At 31.9% G+C, this 20801-nt stretch overlaps 1 protein-coding gene across 1 annotated transcript in view; it reads right to left on the bottom strand.

Moving 5' to 3' along the window:
- Positions 1-259: 259 nt before the first annotated feature.
- The window catches only part of LOC129217201 (ena/VASP-like protein), a 35368-nt gene continuing 14826 nt past the window's right edge, over positions 260-20801 (bottom strand). The window contains exons 6-11 of the mRNA XM_054851467.1: positions 15928-16232; positions 10379-10479; positions 5035-5059; positions 3181-3296; positions 2551-2678; positions 260-954 (exon numbers count right to left, since the gene is read on the bottom strand). Coding sequence (XP_054707442.1) covers positions 926-954; positions 2551-2678; positions 3181-3296; positions 5035-5059; positions 10379-10479; positions 15928-16232 — 704 coding nt within the window. The 3' untranslated portion in view covers positions 260-925. The remainder of the gene's footprint in view (positions 955-2550; positions 2679-3180; positions 3297-5034; positions 5060-10378; positions 10480-15927; positions 16233-20801) is intronic.

The raw sequence follows: 20801 nt of genomic DNA, 5'->3' as shown, positions 1-20801 counted from the left end.
TTATGCTAGCTAAACAAATATGTTTCCTATAGGTTTAAATGAGTACCTTAATACAAACTTAAATAAAAAAAATGACTCTTGACCAGCAAGAGTACTAAAATTAATATATAAAAAAAAATACAGGAAATTAAATATAGCTTCAACTATAGAAAATGAAATTTTGATTATTTTTAACAAAAACTACATACAATGTAAAATAAAACCATTTTACTCATTTCAACATGAAAAATAAACATACAATACGAAAAACATTGTAATGATGATTCTTTTTTCTTTTTTAATATTTCAATAAATATTCACTCTTTTTCACATTCTGAACTGTGTAAACCAATTTCATACAATTAAATATGAAGTCAAAATCCTATATGAAGCACCAAAAAAGCAAAGAGGTGTAAGTGGCAAAATTAAAACTTTGGAGAAAACACGTACATGGGTGATGAATCTCATCTGTTTTGGCATTAGAGATGGTACCAGTAGGCCTGGTAGGTGCTGCCATACAGCATGATTTAGAAACTTTTCAATGAAATCCTACCTAGGTCTTGAATTTACACATATTTTATAATCAAGACTTTAAATATCCACTGACATCCTTTTACTTCTCACTGCTTCATATATTCTGTCTGTTCACATATAAAATGCAAATGGTATCAAATAGCTAGATAAATTTGCTTTTATAAGTTAGGTATAAAAATGTTACAAAAAACTTTGGTATAGACAAAAAAGAGACAAAAGGAAATATTTCAATACATTTTAGAGTGGCAATGATCACAAGTTGCCATCAAAATGTAAATGAAAAAAAAAGTTTTTGGCTCGGTCAAGAATATATCCAAGCTATATTTAGATGTAAAAATGTACAAACTTGTAATTCTTAGGATCATCCTCAGTAAAGTGTCTTATAGTTCATTGATACTGCTGTACAAAACCTTTACCTCCTGTTTAATTCCATTTTGATTGCTATAAAAAGAAAACAAGAATGATATTTGTTAAAGCCTTTAGTGATTTAAAAAGAGTTTTAATTTAAAAAAAAAAAAAAAAAAAAAAACTTTTTAAAATAAAATTTTTCTGGAAAGAATATACTCTAAATTTAGGTTCTAAATATATTTTGAAGTACATAGTTTGAATTTTTGGAAAACTACTTCGTATTATTTTATTGTTAGCACACAATAAGAAGGCATATTGAGCAAAAATACAAATCTAATTTTCAGGATAAAAAATATAACTTTAACGTATCAATCAGCATGTCTTCAATCTATGCACACCGACACTAAAAGAAACTTATTATATGCCAACATTTCTTTTGCATTTATGCTGTGGTAGATTATATTCCAGAAAATATGATAGAAATCTGCATTCCCTAAAATCCGATATTTTTATCTTAAAAATCCTAGAGGTTTTTTTGTTTCTTCAATTAATCAGAAAGATCGTTGGCCATTGTCCAAAAATAGCTCAAAATTTTCAATGTGAAGGTTTTTGGTTGTGTGTCATTGATGATGGTATCCTTGATGGTTTTGCTCTCCTTGGCCACTTCTAGCTCTTCCATTGCACTTCAAATTGTGTGAGTTGACATTACTTCCGTAAACAGCTTTAGAACTAATCACAAAAAATGTCTTATGTGGTTCAAGCTTGCTTATTAGTTCGCCAAAATGCAGTTTACTGCAAGTTGTCTTCTATCTCAAAAGTTTAGATTTGGAATAAGAAAAAAATTTTACCTGTTTGCAATGCTGCATCCACATAAAATCAAAACTTGTTCACCGAAAAAAAAAAAAAAAAAAAGATATCAAATCTGAAATCCTGTGTTAAATCTTAAATCAAAACAGTGTAAAATAAACTCATGGAAAATGAGAGTGTGCAGTATAGCAACTACACCATGGACAAGGAAAAAATGATGTCAAAAGCTGGATAACAGACAAGGTAAAATCTGGGTTTCTTCAGGGGAGCTCATGGGGCAGGCTACCTGTACCACCTCATAGTGCAGTATATTTTAAGGGCGGTAAATTTCATGATGGCAAAATGTAAAGAGGCAAAAAAGAAAAAAACAATGAAAACTCAACTTTGTTCCTTAGTTTTTCTTCTTTGCAGCTCAAATTGTAGCAATACATGGGAGTATACTTTATGATTTAAAAAAATATATGTACATTATTTAGACGAGGGGGCAGTAAAACTACTAGAATCGACCCTGGGTTTCACTGTAGAACTTCTTAACAGTAGTTTCTTTTTTTTTTTAATATTTTTTATAAGGTTATTTAAATATAAGGTTATTTAAAATAAAGTATTAGGTTTCAAATATTTTGTGCAAACTACAAAAGACACAAGCACAATTTCAACATTAAAATGATGGTTCAACCTTTTGAAATCGAGAACAAATAAATGTTTGAAATCTTATTGTACTTTTTGAATGACTCGGTACAATAATTATTACAATTTAAAAGAAAATTATAACAGATAACATTAAAAAAAAAAGATCAAATAATTGCAAATGCGGTTATTTACTTTTATTATTAAATATTATTTTACACTTAAATTTTATATTCCTTAAATAAAATTACTTACCATCTATTATATCTTGTTTCATTTTATTCATTTCTTTCTTTAACTCTGTCATAATTTCTTGCTTAATTTTATCAATTTCACAAACATCTATGACAATATGGTTTCTGTTGTCAACATCCAAGTCAGATCTAAATTATTAAAATATTGAGTTATTTTTCTTTGTACAAAAAAATAAACTACAAACTAAACATTCTTACGGTTATTTCTTAAAAGTATAAATTTTTAAAATTATACGACAGAAGATTTTAAGCAGTAAATTTTGTTGCCTATTGTCATAATTACAAGAAGTTAATATAATCAATAAAAAGAAAAAGAACATGATTACATTAAATTCCTTTTAAAAAACGGTCTCAAATTCAAACAACAGGGAAATTCCATTAGAACTAATATCAATGCAACGAATTATCCGTTTCATTGAAATGCAACAATCTGATAAAAGTAGCTAACTAATCACTGTGCACTATGGCTGACTAAATGGTGCTTATCTTTCCACTACTGGACCATGAAACAAAGGCTCATACAAAATTAGACAAACTTATAATTGTTTAAATGATATAAAACAGTTTCATTGATGAAATAAATTATTACATTAAGACATTTATAGAAATAATAAGTAGCCAAGGTTTTTACCTGCGCAAGGATAACGGTGATTCATCCCCAGAATTTTTATTTGGGCTGCATCCATTAATGGAGCTCTGTCTATTCCAACTTCTGTTGCTGTCATTACTATAAATGCTTTCTGTGTCCTAAAGAAACAGTAAAAATATCTGTATATACAGTAGATCAAAATCAGTTTCAAAAGTATTCACTAAACACAAAATTGAAAAAAAAAAAAAAATCTAATGTATTTATTCATTTGGCAAAAATTAAGATAAAAAATCAATCATTCCTGTTCATGATTTGCCTCAAATGGTTGATACCTTATGTCAGTCTAAATTAACATGCAGAAACTGATTTCATGTCCTAAAAATGAAGTATATTACTTCTTTAGCAGTAAATTATCGCCCCTAAGCCAGGGCTAAGGCAGAACTACATGCAATGTACCAGACAGCCCGGTTATCACACCCAGAGACATCTGGATTTAATAACCAGGATGTCTGGTATATTGCATGTAGTTACGCCTTAGTTCTGCTGCAGTTGCGCCTTGCAACAACGAGCTGTGAGTTCCTGGCTAAGCACCAGATAAAAATGCTGCCCCACCTCCTCCCCCTATAGTCCTGTTAGCCGCGGTAGACATTTTTTTGTTCCCTCGCATTAAGGCAGACCTGAAAAAAAACCTGTTTTTCATCCATTGAAGAGATCCAATCAGCCCTGACGAAGACCTTGGGAGAGGTCGCCCAAAACTCCTTTCAGGACGTTACTAGTCATGGCAGAGATGCTGGAAAAAGTGCATAGAGGCCAAGAACATAACTTTGAAGAATTTTAAGTTTTTGTGCAAATCAGTTCGATAAATTACTTAAAAAAATATATAATTACATTACTTTTGGAATAGACCCTGTATGTTATTGAGCACTGGCTCTATAACTTTAAATAGAGATTCACAGATTAGTCGTTATTCGTTAAATCATTTTTTTTCTTGGCTTTCTAAAGAGTTGTTTTAATCACGTCTTTAGCGCTTCTATTTCTAAAAACTGTTGATCTTCTAAACCTTCAATTTCAAAAAATTTCTGAGGGACGTCCCACGAATCTCCCTCTCCCTAACATACTTGCAGATAACATTTGCACTTTTAACATTAAAATTTCAAAAAATGAATGTGGGAGCTCTTCTGAACATCTTTTTTCTATAACATTATCAAAGCTCATCTAAAATGCATTTTTAGGACTATAAATTTAAAAATTTTCCGGGGGAAAAAACGGTGAACCCTCTACTTCCCTCATCATGAAGAGAATATTAAAGCCAGGATAAGGTATCGATTTGTGAAACGCAAATGAAGTTGTTTCTGATGATTGTGTGAATTTCATGTTTCCATGTTTACATAGAACATTACAACAGTTTTTTTTGAAGGGGGGGGGGGAGTTGACACCATAAATTATTGCCCCATGTGTCACCCCCTGCTAGGTACGCCGCTGTTTTTATATGTATACATTTTTTTAGTGAAGCATCGTTTATATGTTTTTGAAGGGACAGCACGAAAAAAGCGTACAAATGAAAAACGTATAATATGTATACGTTAATTAGTATTGGGCTCCAGTGGCCAATTCAAAAAATGTATAAATGCTAAAAACATATAAAAGGGAAACACATAAATGGTGGTTCACTCTATATACATAATCTTGAAGTATACAACAAATTTTTAATTTCTTTTAAATTGAAATAATCCTTCACAACATTATTAAAAAATAAAAAACATAAATAATTTACACACATTTTACAGTCCACTAGAGAAAGCTCATATTAAAAAAGCATTTGTAGTTTAAGTGTTAGTTCGTTACAAATCTCAGGTATTTGCAAGTAAAAAAAAATATCAAAAGAAAAGTACTTACCACAGTGCTGTCAGTTTGAGCTCGTCTAAAATAAATAAAAAAATTAAATTAAAAAAGATCAAAACATCCTGTAATGTTTGTATTACGTGATATTCCAGTGATGTGTATTTTGCAGTAGTATGTGACACAATAATATTAAACAATTAAAGCTTTACTGAATAGTTAAAAATTACTTTCTAATTAGACATGTATCTTATATGACAGGGTAAATGGAAGTTTAAAATTTGATCACAAAGAATATAAAAACAACAATTTAAACAAATTATGCAGTGAGTTTTTGCCAGAAATAAGAGGAAATATAAGAATTGAAAATGAAAATTTAAGTGAAGATAATCTCATAAATGTTTTGATACTTTTCTTGAACTGAAGTGTGAAATTCATCAAATAGTATTCTAATATCGTTTTTATCAACAATAAATTTTAATTTAAAACTTCGTTAAGGTGCATGAAGCATTAACAGATAAATAAAACAAATTAATGAATAGTCATGGTCAACAACACATTTATTACCTGCTGCTTATATACATAATTCTAAAGTAAGTTCATATTTCGTATCAAGAAAATCATAGCAAATTTCCTTCATTCCATAAAAATCATATACAAATTTATAATAGTCTGAACAGTTAAATCTGCATTAAAAATTTATTCAAGTGATTTTAAGCAAAAGTTTTTGACAAAGTAATGTTAAAAACTGTTTGTAATTATTGTTTACGCATTTAATATCTTTTGATGCAAAGATCGAATTTCAAAAAATTAATGACATGCATATTTTTTTTCCAAATCCCCCCCCCCCCCCCAACACTGAAATTCTTAAATTTTTATTTCAATAAATAGACTGACAGCCATCCAACAAAGGACCAAAACCTACTAAAGTGCTTATTTTTCATTGAAACAAATTGTTCTAATAAGAACATTCTATATAATTCATCTGCTAGAGCAAAAACTCAATGAAAGGGGGGGGGGGGTGATAGAATCAAGCACTGCAATAGAGTCAGATTGAGGCATGTACCCAGAACACCAAAAATTGGGGTACACAAAACCTGTAGCTAAAATAAAAAGTAATTTTTTACCACACACTTCAGTGGATGCCGGTTAATTGAATCAGCTGCTTTAATGAATCAAATTGTCAGAAACAGAACAAGACCCAGCTTCATTAAATTAGCCACTTTACTGAATCAGCCGCTTTATGGAATTAAAACTGTTTAGAACAAACGTGATTCATATAAGCGGCGGCCACGGTACTATTAAATATAGGAAGAAAATATCTGCTTAAAAGTTTAAACCCTTTCACAAATCTGTACCTCAGAGTCAGAACGCCGTAAGTCATATTATGAAAATTTTACAGCAGAGAGGAAAGACTCTTTCTGGCCCATGCAAAGAATGAGACACACACTTTTTTAACCCTGGTAAAAAATTGAAAAGGAAAATTTTTAAAGAATCACGTTCACATGGCCTGATGTAGAATAGGCTTCTTCATACAATGCACTAATAAACAGAAAATTGCAATTTTTGCACTGACGGTTTTCTGGCTCTGAAGTATAGAAATCCCAAAACCATTCCGGGCTTAACACTATATTACATTTAAAATCTATATAACAGATTCTTATGATACAACTTATTGCAATCAGGGAAAATTTGATGACATCTAATACTAAACTGTATATTTATCACTATTATTGCTTCTTATAAAACATCTACACTAAATAAATTGTAATATGAGACATTGTTCAATACATGAGCAATCTAGGTGCCCAGGAAACTAATAGAGACCTTATTCCAAAGTATATTACAGCAGAAACTGTGCCCCTTTCTTCTGAACTGACCCTTTTCTTCAGAAAAATACTCTTTTCTGAAACTTTACTTCTCCATTCTGTCCGCCACTCCCATTACTGATGGAATTACTGAGAAATGCTTCCGAGGAAGATGGGGAATACAAGATTTGTAGGGTAAACATCTAAGCAAAACAAAAAATATCTTTTCTCCATGCATTATTACAATAAACAAGTTTTTTCACAACCAATAATTCAGTTATGTCATTGTAAACTGCCTCCTATCCTGTGCTGTAACAGCCATATGGTAATCCTATCGCGTCAATGTTATCTGGTAAGGAATGGTGGAGAAAAGTATAGGGTCTGGTGGGGGAAAGTGGTCAATGGGGTAAAGTGGTCATAATTCAAATAAATGGCTATACCTTAGAAATAAATGTTCGAATGAATGTGAAAATTTTATTTTAGAGTAGTGCAGTTAGAAACTACATTTTGAATATAAAATTTTACAACTGGCAAAATTTTATTTGGTAAAAAAAAATATTTTGTGTGATTATGATTTTTTTAAAAATATAAACACCTTTTTTAACTTCCTTGGGAAATTTTGTTTGTTAGAATTATGAACAGATTGACTGGGCAGGAAGCTTCCTACATGTCTCAAGAACTCATACACATTAGCAGTTAGCTGAACCTATTTTGAATATTTATTTAGAATAATTTTAGTAAGATGGGGTAAAGTGGTCATAATATTAGGCTTAACGAATATTGTTCTTTTAAAATCACTTAATCTTTAAGTATAAGGCAGATATAAATTAAATATTATTTTAACTTAATATGTATTGTTTTTTAAGTAAACAAAATTAAATATATGAGTATATGCGCATGCATACGCATATACTCGTGTAGGCACGTATATATACGTATTCACATAAATGCACCAATAAACACGTATTTGGGTATCTCATAGTATTTTTTACCTATACAGATATACATTCGACTATACACGTATATGCCCGCTTATACTCGTACAAATACGAACACTTATATACTCAGGTAGACACGACGTATATACGCGTACGTACTCGAGCTGACACTTACATACTAGCATATGATATACATGTATGCAGTGTGAGTTTAAACTCTAGGGGAAATTTTTAAAAGGTGTTAAAGAGGAGGATAAGAAGCAAGAATCATAAGAAACATATGGCCACAAACTCAACGCTGACGCGCTACATGCACGCAAAGCCAGTAACTAATGAATGCAAAACAGGTCACAAATTTATTACAAAAAAGACAATTTTACACAACGACTTAAGAAAGTTTTAAAGTGAATGATGAAACTTGCGGCCGGCATCTGTATACATGCGTCGCAATCACTCTGTTGCAATTACGAGACTCTTGAAAAACTTTCATCAGTCGCTGCGCCTTTGTTGCGATGCGTGTATTAGAGCTACTACAGGCCTTACTTTTTAACAACTGTCTAAATATTTCTTAAGTACTAAAATGTCGTGTAAAATCATCTTTGTGTACCAAATTTGTGACCTGTTTTCATTCCATCGATTTCTGACTTTGTGTGGATGTAGCGCGTCAATGACCATAGGTTCCTTATGATTCTTTGCTTCTTATCCCACCCTTTCACACCACTTAGATTTTGCCCAAGATCTTGGATTCACTATGTAAGCATACATGTATCTTAGCGGATATACTCGTAGATATATGTGGATACATGTACTGGTGTTTACACGTAAATGTACGTATATACGTTTAACAAGTATAGAATCGTGTTTACACGTAATCATACGTATATACTCTTGCTTTCACATATATATATACGTGAGTAGACACGTACCAAACACGCACTGGATATATCCACGAATTAACTCGTGTATACCCGTATATGTATGTAAATACACTACTGGCCGTTAAAATTGCTACATCAAGAAGGAATAGTCTGAATGAAACAAAATTTTGCACACGTGATGGCAACATTGACACTAGAAAACGATTACAAAATGAAAGCAAAATGATCATTTATTACTGGAAAAATCTCACATGAATGGAGGTTTAAGTACCCTGTTGCGCCACCTCTAGTTGGAATTTAAGAACCGATACGGTCGAACAATAAGGTACAGCAGTTTCGTACGATGTCTTAAGTCTTCTCGTACCACAGTTGCTGTAAACGCGCCACTAATTTGATCAAACTTACAGGTTGTCCAATTTAAAGTCTCAAGTGATCCCAGATATGCTCAATTTGTGACAAGTCACAAATCGCAGACCAGAGCATCACGCAGACCAGAGAAAGTGATAATGCGGAAGAGGAAATCCCTTTACACCCTTGCTGCGTTTCACCGCGCATTGTCATGTTAAAAAATGGTTCCTGGGAGCCCCGTCGTGAGTGCTAACACTTATGACTTTGATCAAATGAGTGGCACGTTTACAGCAACTGTGGTACGAGATGATGCAGGATATCGTAGGAGACTGTTATGTCTCAATGCCCGATTGTTTCGCTTCAAGTACATCATACATTCACGCTAGAGGTGGCTTAACAGGGTACTTAAACCTCCATTTATTCGAGATTTTTCCAACCATAAATGATCAATTTGCTTTAATTTTGTAATCACTTTCTAATGTCAATTTTATTATCACGTGTGTAAAATTTAGCTTCATTCTGGCAATTTCTTCTTGGTGTAGCAATTTTAATGGCCAGTAGTGTATCTATGTACACTTATATATGCGTGTATACGTCGACTATACACGTATATAATCAGAAACTCAGGTATGCACGTATATACTCGAGATACATGTGCAAACACGCAAATGATGTTCGTTTTGTACATACTCGCATATACACGTGACTCGTATATACTCGTGTAGACACGTATACACTCATGTAGGCAATCACGTATACATGCTTATATGCTCGTGTATACACGAATATACTTGAGTAGGCACATGCATGCATGCATCTGATGTATACATGTATTTATTCATATGTGAACATGTTTACTCTTGTTTACACGACATGTATATACTCGTGCATACCCGCATATACTCGTACATATACTTGTAACTATAAAAATAACCGAAATATACAAATAATAGGGTTATTTGTAACAGTTTTGCAGCTGTTTTTAACTATGACCACTTTACCCCATGCTATGACCACTTTCCCCCACCCTATGGGGTAAAGTGGTCATAAATACAAAGGGAAATGAAAATGTTATAAAACTACTTAAATCAATATTTTTTTCCCTGAAATTCAATGCACGTGTTCTTTAATAATGCAATGTAAAATAATAACAAAAAAAGTTGAAGTATTTAAAGAATTTATTGTATTTACTATCCACCTAAGTTGAAAACCTACGATTTTATGACCACTTTACCCCACCAGACCCTATTGAAAATTGAGTACTACATCACAATTTATTTCAGAAAGCATCAGTTATGAAACTTCAACTGATTAATAAACATTAAGTACAAAGGAAAAACATTTTCAATAATGATTTGCTATACCTTCAAACTTGTATAATAATAAATATAGTAATAAACAATAGTTAAGAATAAAAATATAGAACTACCTTCTGGCTAAAGTTCTGGCCATTTCATCCATCATACAAGCCATTGCAGGAGGTTTCCCTGGAGTAGGAAGTTTATTTTCAGTAGAACTTGATTCCGCTGGCTATTTAAGAAAAAAAAATATTTTTTTAATATATATAATGGGTTGGGGAATAAGTTGATAGAGTTTTTATCGAAGACTTTTATTTAAAGAAAATCATTAGTAATAATAAATAATTAATCGATTATGTATTCGCTGTTGCTGTTTAAGACCTCCTCCCACCTTTTGACCGATTTGTCAATGCTGATAATCCCAGAAATCACCCGGTCTGGTATTGAAAAAGTTGTTGAGTCAGTTTTTAAGGGCCTTGTCATTGCTGAAGATAAGGTCCCTGATTTGATAGGGAGTGGAAAAAATAGTAATCCGTTGGTGCAAGGTCTGGAAAATACGTCTGAGGCTGAAGGACCTCCCATTTGAGCTCTTGGAGTGTGGCTTTGATGACTTGTGCAACATAGAGCCTGGTGTCGGTTCGGCCTTAATGGTGGGGTCCTCTCAGTCGCATAGCCTCTTTCACGCAGTTTAGCCTGGCTATGTAAAACTCCTTGGTGACGATGGCATTCCTTTCGAGCATTTCTCAGTCGAATTCAGAAGGTTTTCCGCTACGAGGCAAGTTGTCGACGTCAAAAATCGCCCTTTTTGAACGCTGCAAACCATTTCCTAGCTGTACACTCACCTATGACACCTTCTTCGTACACATTGCAAATTTCTCCAGCCTCTTCAGCAGCGTTTTTGCCTCGATAAAAAGCAAAGAAGAGCGGGTGTCGAAAATGTTGGTTTTTACCTCCTGGATATTCAATTTTTAAGCTAAAAAGTTATTAAAAATTGAATTACTCAAATAGACGATTAGCAGTTTTTTAGAGCAGAAAGAGCTGTATCGAATGAATACTATACACTATGTCAAACAGCAAAATTTGTTGTAAAATAAAAAAAATATAAAAACTCTACAAACTTATTCTCCAACCCAATATATATATATATATATCTTTTAAACTATAATGTTGGTTCGATCCAAGATAAGAATTCTCCCTTTTGCACTTTCAGTTTCCTACAAAAATCATTTGACAATTTACGTCTTTCTAAACTTCACAATAATCTCTTGGATTTTTTTCCAGTTCGAGATATTGATATTTTTAGTTTTAAATTCAATCTCCCTTTTTCCGAGAAAATCCTTAACTATCATGACACTGCAAAAAATTTTGAAAATTACTTTGATTGTAATTGTCCAACACTTTTTTCAATTCTACTTTTGGTCATGTTTTAACTGGTGATCTGAATTTTCTCCATAACCTTAAACATATTTTTGAACTTTGTACCAAATTCCATCCTAACTTGAGGATTAATTTTTTAAAAGGCCTATGATACACTTTCCGGTGAACTTGATGATTTTATTAGAAGAATTTCCTACTGTTACAATACTCTACTTGTCGCTTTTCTAGAATACAGGCCTCATTTTCTGCTTAGTTTAAAAATGCTACTTAGGGAGTTTGTCAATAGAGAACCTTCCTATTTCCATTTGTTAGTAGATGATCTTAAATCTCTAAAGGAACTCAAAGAAGCATATGTCTTCACTGTTGTTGACAAAGCCAGGTCCAGTTATTCCATTTGTTGTAAAAAGCTTTATGCTAATATTATGAAGTCAGAATTGGAAAAAACCACCATGCACAAAAAATCCTCACTTAATGAAACTTCCATCTTAAAAAAATTCCTAGCCGCTTACAAACTCTTGAACTTACCCCCGCCTGATTCAATTCTTGTACCTTACCTTTATGCAATTCCAAAATTCCACAAAACACCTGTTTCCTTCCGCTTTATCTGCTCTGCCACCAACACCATTGGGAGAAATCTCAGTTATTAAACTTGAAACCTATCTTTAAAAAATTTTATACCAACTTAAACTTTGACAGGAGAAATGGTTTTGGATAGTTGACAACAGCATTGAGGTAATGGATTTACTTAATTTTCTGGACATCGATCATCTAGAAGAATTTGATTTTGAAAATCTGTTTACCAACATCCCACTTAATAAACTTCTCTTTGCCGTTACTGAACAGTTCAAAGTAGTCAACTATGCACTCCAAATAAATGAGGAATTTTTTCTCAAACTTCTCAAATTTTGCATCTTTAAAATTTTTTTCAAAAATGGTAATTCCTGCTTTCAAAAAATCAATGGTATTGCAATGGGAGCTAATTTTAGTTCTACCCTAGAAAACCTTTTCCTTTTATTTTATGAAAGGAAATTTTCGGTTGATAATCCTGATATTGCTCTTTTTGTTGCAGATATATTGATGATTTATTGTGTATCAACTACCCCAATTTTTCTGAACTCAGCAAAAAAATCTATCATAACTCCCTTACATTAAAAAAGACTAGTTCTAATTGTAAAATTCTTAATCTTCTTGACATTAAAATTACTGTTGAATCCAATTGTGAAGCCACCATTTATAATAAAAGACGTGAGTTTCATTTCTAAGTTAACTGTCTGCAAAGTTTTTCTTCTTGCCTCAGTAAAATTTTTTTTATTGGCATCCTAGTTTCACAACCCATCAGAATCAAAAGAATTTGCAACACCATAAAAAGGTGTTTTATGACTGATCTTGGAAAATTTTCGAAGTTGAGTCTTGAAGGCAAAATTTCAGGCGACCAATAAAATTATTCCTATTGTGGCTAGCCCTGATGGGTAATAAAGCTCAGATTCGTGTACGAAAGTAAAAGTAAATTTACATTAAATTTTGGGAAAGCGTTTTTATCGATTTTTTTAGTGTCAAATGCGAAAACTGCGGAATGAAAGCATGCGAATCTCATAAAATCCCTGAGAGAGCTTTGTGGAACCCTAGGGTTCCGCAGAACACAATTTTAGGGAATACCTCCACTGAAAAACTTATTTTCTTTACTTTAAGTATTTGCAAACCATAGATTTGTGTTCTAAGAACAAGATTTTGAAAAAAAGTTAAGTGAAGACTGGGAAAAACATGGAAATCAAAGGCAAAACAAAAAAAAACAAAAAAAAAAGTAAATAAATAAATAAATAAAATAAAAAAAATAAAAATAGCTAATTAAGAATCATTTTAATCAATCTATATTTTAACATTATACCAAATTAGTGCAAAGTGCTTTTACTTTTCATAGAGTGATATGTAATTTTAAATAGAAATTTGTCATCTCGCAAAATACATTGCGCAGTAATATATTTTTTAGTTTGTTCTCACAATGCATGACTAGAAGTTTCAAGATAAAAGGGGCAGTCTAAACCATAAGCATAAACTAATCTCAGTTATTTTAAAATTCATTGACTTGAGAAGTTAGAAGTAAAAATTTGTACAATATTAAAGTTAGTAAATATTAAGTGACATTTTGTGTCTCTTAAGTAAAAACTTGCATTTAAAAATAATAATTTTGGTCTTCTAAGAATTAAAATTTTTTAACAGTTTTAATTTCAACTGAAAACTGAATTTGCACATGCTGGTTGAGATTTGCAACTGATTTACTAAAGGCAGACTTTAACTCTACTGCTACTTTATTGCTTATGTGCAAAAACATGGCAGATTATAGATAATTCTAGATAATAGGACTGTGAATAAGAGAGGTTGGATGTATTTATAGCGGTTTAATTTCTATTTTTTAACTATGACTACTTTACCTTAACCAGTGAACCTAAACACATGAAAAATAAAGTATCATATAACTTACTATTCAAATTTTTTTTTCTTCATAAAATTGATTATATAATGTGTTCTTTATAAACATAATGTAAAAACACACATAAAAAAGGATGGGGGGAGTTTTTAAAGAAATTCTTATAAGTTGTATTCTTATAAGTAAGTGTATTCTTATAAGCTCCATCTAGCTTAAAAAATTTGGACTTGACTATTTTACCCATAGGCTGCTGGTGCACCAAAAAAGTGGGGGGTCAAAAGAAGTGTAGGAGTTAGGGGGCGAGGCCTAAGAAGCTGATTTTTCCTTTTGTAAAATTGGGCTACATTACTGTCTTTTAATATTATTGACTCAATAACTTCTAAAAATGGAATATGGTAGCAAATAGTGAGAAGGATAACCACCATAGACTTTCCCCTTTGATTTCAAAGTTCGGTTCTTACAAAAGAAGACGAGAAAAGTTAATTTATTTGGAACTTTGTTTTTATTTTTGACCACCCTATTAAAACCATTTTGAAATCAATCATTAATTTTGGCACCATTACTTTTGGAAGTGAGGCGGCAATTGGTCCCCCTTGTTCACCTGTACGAGCCGCCTATGATTTTACCCACCTGACTCAACTACAATCATTATTTATTTACTAGCTGCGTGCCCGGCGTTGCACGGGCTACCTAAAAAATGTAAGAGCAGTCCAGTTGATGCTTTTGTAGTACACTGACACTAGTGTCTAACGCGTTAAGGAATAAATAAATGCGCGTAAAGCAAGGTTTGCAAAACACCAGTAAAACATATTTTTGCCAAAACACCTCATCAACGTTAATAATCGTTATCAATGATACAAGTTATGAGTACATTTTCAGTCAGCACAAAAGGGGAAAATATATGCATTATCAACTATAATCTTTACTCACGTTAAACTGAATTACATCTGATAGACTATATCGGAAATATTTATGCACAATAACAATCCGCTTTTTACATAAAATAGTCTACTACCCGGCGTTGCCCGGGTGTTTATTAATGCAACATACCACTCAGATAAATATTTGGATGGATTCTATCCACATGGTCGTACAAGAATTACATCAATCCGTTTTCCAGGTACAAACCCTCAAAGAACTCAAATAACTTGTAAATCACTCATTTACTTTACGACGTGCACGGTCCTCCTCGAAAATGAAAGTTATGTCATGTGACGCGTATTTAACAATCAGGCTTGAACAAAAAAAAAAAAAAACAGCAAAATTTTGCTGCAGATTACGGCAAAATAATCGAAAAGTAAACAACTTAAACACCCTGATTACAGGAAAAGCCTTAAAACAAAAGCCTAATTTTATTTCTTTATATTCGAGAAAAAAAATTGCAACAGATGTTTCTTTTCAATGATTTTCTTCACGTTGTAAATTTTAATAAAAGCGTTCATCCGGAAAGTTGAGTTGAAGCACTGAATAATAATTTGAATGGAGGAAAGCCTTCAAAAAATATGGATTTTATTTTGAAATCTAAGAGTCATAATTAATAATTTTTAATTGATATCTCCGCTAATTATTATCGGAGGATTATGTTAAATAGCCAAACATGAAGACGGGAAGATGACGAATCCATCGATACCTGGTTCGATGGTCAGTTCACTGTCGTTCGGGAGAAGAAGCTTGGACATAGATAGATAGATAGATACTCAGATTTTATATGTATAAGATGTTTTCTTCTCTTTTTTTAAATGCTTTTTGAGAAAGACTACATTTTAGCAGAAAATATGTTTCAAATAAAAAATAGGTAGCACAGACAGTTATTCCAACTCATCAAACATAATTATGAATTACGAATGGTAGCCCAAAACATATTGTTAAAAATATTACTTTCACAGAAGTCCTCTTCAATTTTGCAGAAGCTAAGGCAGCTGCTAAAGTTACTTCTGTAATTTCTTGCCCGGCACTGGGGTTCAAATGTAGTCTTGGCAAAGTTGCAATTCCAGAAATTGTAGAATTCGTTGGAGGAGGAGGGGGTGGAGGTGGCGGAATACTAGACTGTGGGGAGGGCTGGTGTGGAGTCACTGACAACTGTTGCTGAGAAACTGAGGGTACAGAAGAAGCACGATGATGACTGTAGGAGCTTGGAGATGTTGCAATACTACCAGGGGTATTGGGATGACTGGAGTGAGAAGCTAAAATAATTTGAAATGAAATGATTACTTTAATATAATAACTCAAGACTACAAAAGTTGAAGATTATTAAAAAGAGAGAGAGACTTTTTTTTTTTACAAAATTAAATTCAAATTATTCTTAAGTTTCATTAAAACTTACATAAGTTTTGTTTCCTTTCCTTACTTTTTTACAAGATTTATTTTGAACCAGAAATCCAAATCATGCAGACATAAAAGTGATTGACTTTGAGAAGCTTAATTAGAAATAATGTTGCTCTAAAACCATAATTAAATAAAAAGTTTATTAAATTTTGGTAAATTATTTTGTAAAAACACATTTCTTCTTCAAGTATCATATGCTTTAAAAAGTCAAAAAAAGATACAAAACTGAGGAGAGTTGCAATTGAGAGGGGAAATGTCTTTCTTATCCATGCACAATTGCAAGCAAGCCATCCTACTTTGTAATTTCTTTGTATTTGCATCTCTGAAATTCAACTTCTGTACCAATTTGATGGTTACATGTCAACAAATCATAGTGGGAGTATTTTACTCAAAGTGGCAGTAGTAAATTGCCCCCGCCATCCGCACAACACTTCTCCAATTTTTGTTCACAATTTCTCTAATCTGATACTTCTATCTATGATGTGAAATGTTATCACTTTCCTCAAAGACCAATCTAGTTCTTTTTAGCCTACTTTCCCAGTAAAAGTCACAGAAAGAAAAAAAAGCATGAAAGAATCATGAATGCATCATGTTTTTCAAGATGCATAATGCATCTTGCGCGGAAAAAAATAAGTCAAAAATAAAAAATAATAATTAAATAAATATTGAAAAATTAAAAAATGGAAAGAACGGTATTGAGATGGGGGAAATTCTGTCTGTCTGCTCCCCCCCCCGAATACTTTTGAGTGAAAAGTCGGATTCGAAAAAAAAATTTTTTTGTTCGAAAGATCTTGGCAAGAACACCTTATTCCTATATTTCACTTTTTGATTTGAACTATTTTTTGTTCAGTTTCGAACACTTAAAAAAAACTTAATATTAGCACCTATGGAGATCAAGGCAATTCCAAACTTAGAGGCGAATTTGCTTCAACAAACTTCGTAGGAAAAAGCTTTCGATAAAAAACATGTATATAAAATACCTTTTTGATTTGAACAATTTTCCATTTAATTTTGAACACTTCAAATCCCTTAACATTAGCGCCTACGGGGAAACCGAAAGTCAATGTAGATTCCGTACTTGAAGGGGGATTTACTTCAAATTTTGTTCGAAATAGGTCTTGACACCAAACTTGAAACTCTGCCTCCGAGAATTTAGGGGCATCTGACTCTGACTCCTGTGCCCCACAATTAGTCACGCTCCAATTACCAGACTTCGTAGCTTTCGCAAAAATTTATAAAGGAGGAAAAATTACAGACTCCAATTCTTGGATAGTCGACTCCGACTCCTTTACCCCAAAATAAATCTGACTCCGACTCAGCAAACATTGGCAGGAGTCATTCCATTTCAAATCAGGCAGGCAGGTATGAAAAGTGTCATATGACCATCACCGATTTTTTTGAAAAAAATACAGTAGTTACAACTAAGGGACATATGAAACATCCCAAATGGATTTTGCAAGAAAATTTTTTTTTCTTCAGTTACAGCCTATTAAAATTCTGCACAAAATCCGCCATTTTGGAAAAAACCAGCAAAACACTCCATTTGAAATGGACACTATTTCAAAAGTATTTAACCAATTTGAATAATCCTTTTTTCTAAAAATAAATAAGGAACCATATATCCTCTAGACATCGTTTTTGAAAGGTTAGTTAGGTTTTTTGATAAAGAAAAAAATTCATTTTTGCCGCGAAAAAACTGCATTTTTACCGATTTTATGATTTTTCTTCTCCATGAAAAAAAAAGTTTTTTTACTAAACGGAGATGACAGTCTAAAGCCCTTATATGATAGTTTCAGAACATATTTTATTATAATCCTTAGATGCATACAGCTTCGGAAAAAAAATTTAAAATTTTGAAAAGTTTCAAAAATTAGCGATTTTTGAAGTGATTTTACTCAAAAAACCCATTTTTTAAAAATCTAAAAATTTTCTATTGAACCCCATATAATGTTTAACAAGTGGATAGACACCGCATCCCGTATTTTTTCCCATAAAATGTTTTATGATTTTTTGAAAGTGACCTTATCGCCCATGGCATGCATGTAAAATAAAAAATTTTAATAATTTCAGTAACTGAAATTCTGATTATATTAATGCTTAATAGCTACAATAAGGGTGTACTTTATCAGGAAGAACTAAAATCTTACTGACTTTTAATAATATATCAGTAACAAACCGCTTTTGATGACCCAGCCAATTCGTCTTTTTGTAAGACTCTGTGTGTAGCCTTCAGATAGAAGAGCCTTTGGTGATTATATTAATGACTAATAGCTACGATAATGATGTACTTTATCACTAACAGTTAAAATCTTTCCTTTTTTTTTATAAATATTATTTTATTTTGTCTCCAAAGCTATGCATTCACCGTTACTTTCATATGCAGCAACGAATCATGTTTGTTCTCTTTCAATTCTCTTTCTCTTCAACTCAATTACGCGACAGGGGAAGCCATCAAAGGGAAGAACAATACAATGCATTTAAAATGATGAATTTTAATTTCGTGCTTTGGTTGTAATTGGCGAGTGTTGTCACACAATTTTTAGATCCTACCTCGTATGATTACTTTTATACGTAAGAATATGTATACTAAATTCAAACCGCAAAACTCACTTGTAGTTTAAGAATTGAAAAAGTCCACCTGTTTTATGAGAGAAGTAATCAATTGAACATGGTTGTAAGTTGAGGTAACCAAACATATCACCAAAGGTAGCTATTATAGCCAGGGATCCAATTTCTAACAAAAGAAGTACAGGATCCCTATAGTCTTCAGAATGTATTTTAATGCTTAAGTGGCCTGAATTCGGTCAAAAATACAAAAATTTGAGTGAAACAAATAAGGAAGTATGGGAGCTCAGCTCCCATAATAATTTGGCGCTGATCAGCAGGAAAATATATTTATATAACGAAGAACAAAAAGACGAATTGACTGGGTCATCAGAAGCGGTTTGATACTGCTATATTATTAAAAGTCAGTAAAATTTTACTTGTTGCTGATAAAGTGAACCATTATTGTAACTATTAGGCATTAATATAATCAGATTTTCAGTGACTGAAATTATTAGAAATTTTTATTTTACATGCATGCCATGGGCGATGAGGTCACTTTCAAAAAATCATAAAACATTTTATGGGAAAAAATACAGGATGCGGTGACTATCCACTTGTTAAGCATTATATGGGGTTCAAATGAGCCAATTTTTAGATTTAAAAAAAAAATGGGTTTTTTGAGTAAAATCACTTCAAAAATCGCTAATTTTTGAAAATTTTCAAAAATTCAAATTTTATTTCCGAGGCTGTATGCATCCAAGGATTATAATAAAATATGTTATGAAACCATCATATAAGGGCTTTAGACCGCCATCTCCGTTTAGTAAAAAAGTTCTTTTTACTTTTTATGAAAAGAACTTTTTTTCATGGAGAAAAAAAACCATAAAATCGGTAAAAATGCAGTTTTTTCGCGGCAAAAATGAATTTTTTTCTTTATCAAAAATCCTAACTAAACTTTCAAAAACAATGTCTAGAGGCTATATGGGTCCTTATTTATTTTTAGAAAAAAAATTATTGAAATAGGTTAAATACTTTTGAAATAGTGTCCATTTCAAATGGAGTGTTTTGCCAGCTTTTTCCAAAATGGCGGATTTTGTGCAGAATTTTAATAGGCTGTAACTGAAGAAAAAATGTTTTTCTTGCAAAATCCTTTTGGGATATTTCATATGTCCCTTAGTTGCAACTACTGTAATTTTTTCAAAAAAATCGGTGATGGTCATGTGACAGACCCTGCCTGATCTGAAATGGAATGTCTCCAGAGTTGCGGGCTCAAAGAGAATTGACCGATTAAAACCCCGAGTTTTTGAATTAAATACTTTCGGCTCCTGAATGTGACTCTTATACCAAAATGAGATTGATTCCGACTCAGCAGCCATGGTTTTAACTATGAAATAATATGTTGATATGACTTGTTTTTATTTTCACTCTAAAGTTTTAATTTATGTATTCAGTTTTCGGAGGATAAACTCAAAGTTCTACATAAAGATATGCGCAGATGTTTTTTTTTTTGACAGTGAAAATTACTTCTTTAAATGGACATTTTATTGTTTTTATTTATTTTGGAAAGTACATTAATTCATTTTAAAATATTTTTTTCGCAACAGGGGGAAAAACAAACACTTTTTTTTATATATGATGTATTGATTTTAATGAGCTTATATATATATATATTTTTTTCTCTTTGAAAGTGGTTAAAGATTTTTTTTTTTAATGGAAAGAACTGTATTAGCTGCTTTGTTTAAAAGGTTTTGTTATTTTATTTGTTCATTTTTTTAATGCATTTATTTTTTTGATGAGTGAGGCATATTTTATTCCTAGAAATCAGCTTAAAATATTAAAAAATTATGTTTGAAACAATTTGCGATTTTAGCTATTATTGA

The sequence above is a fragment of the Uloborus diversus genome, chromosome 2 (genome assembly GCF_026930045.1).
Source record: "Uloborus diversus isolate 005 chromosome 2, Udiv.v.3.1, whole genome shotgun sequence".
NCBI classification, from domain to species: Eukaryota; Metazoa; Arthropoda; class Arachnida; order Araneae; family Uloboridae; genus Uloborus; species Uloborus diversus.
The sequence above is the reverse complement of the archived record's forward strand: the minus strand, read 5'-3'. Positions and strand labels throughout refer to the sequence as shown.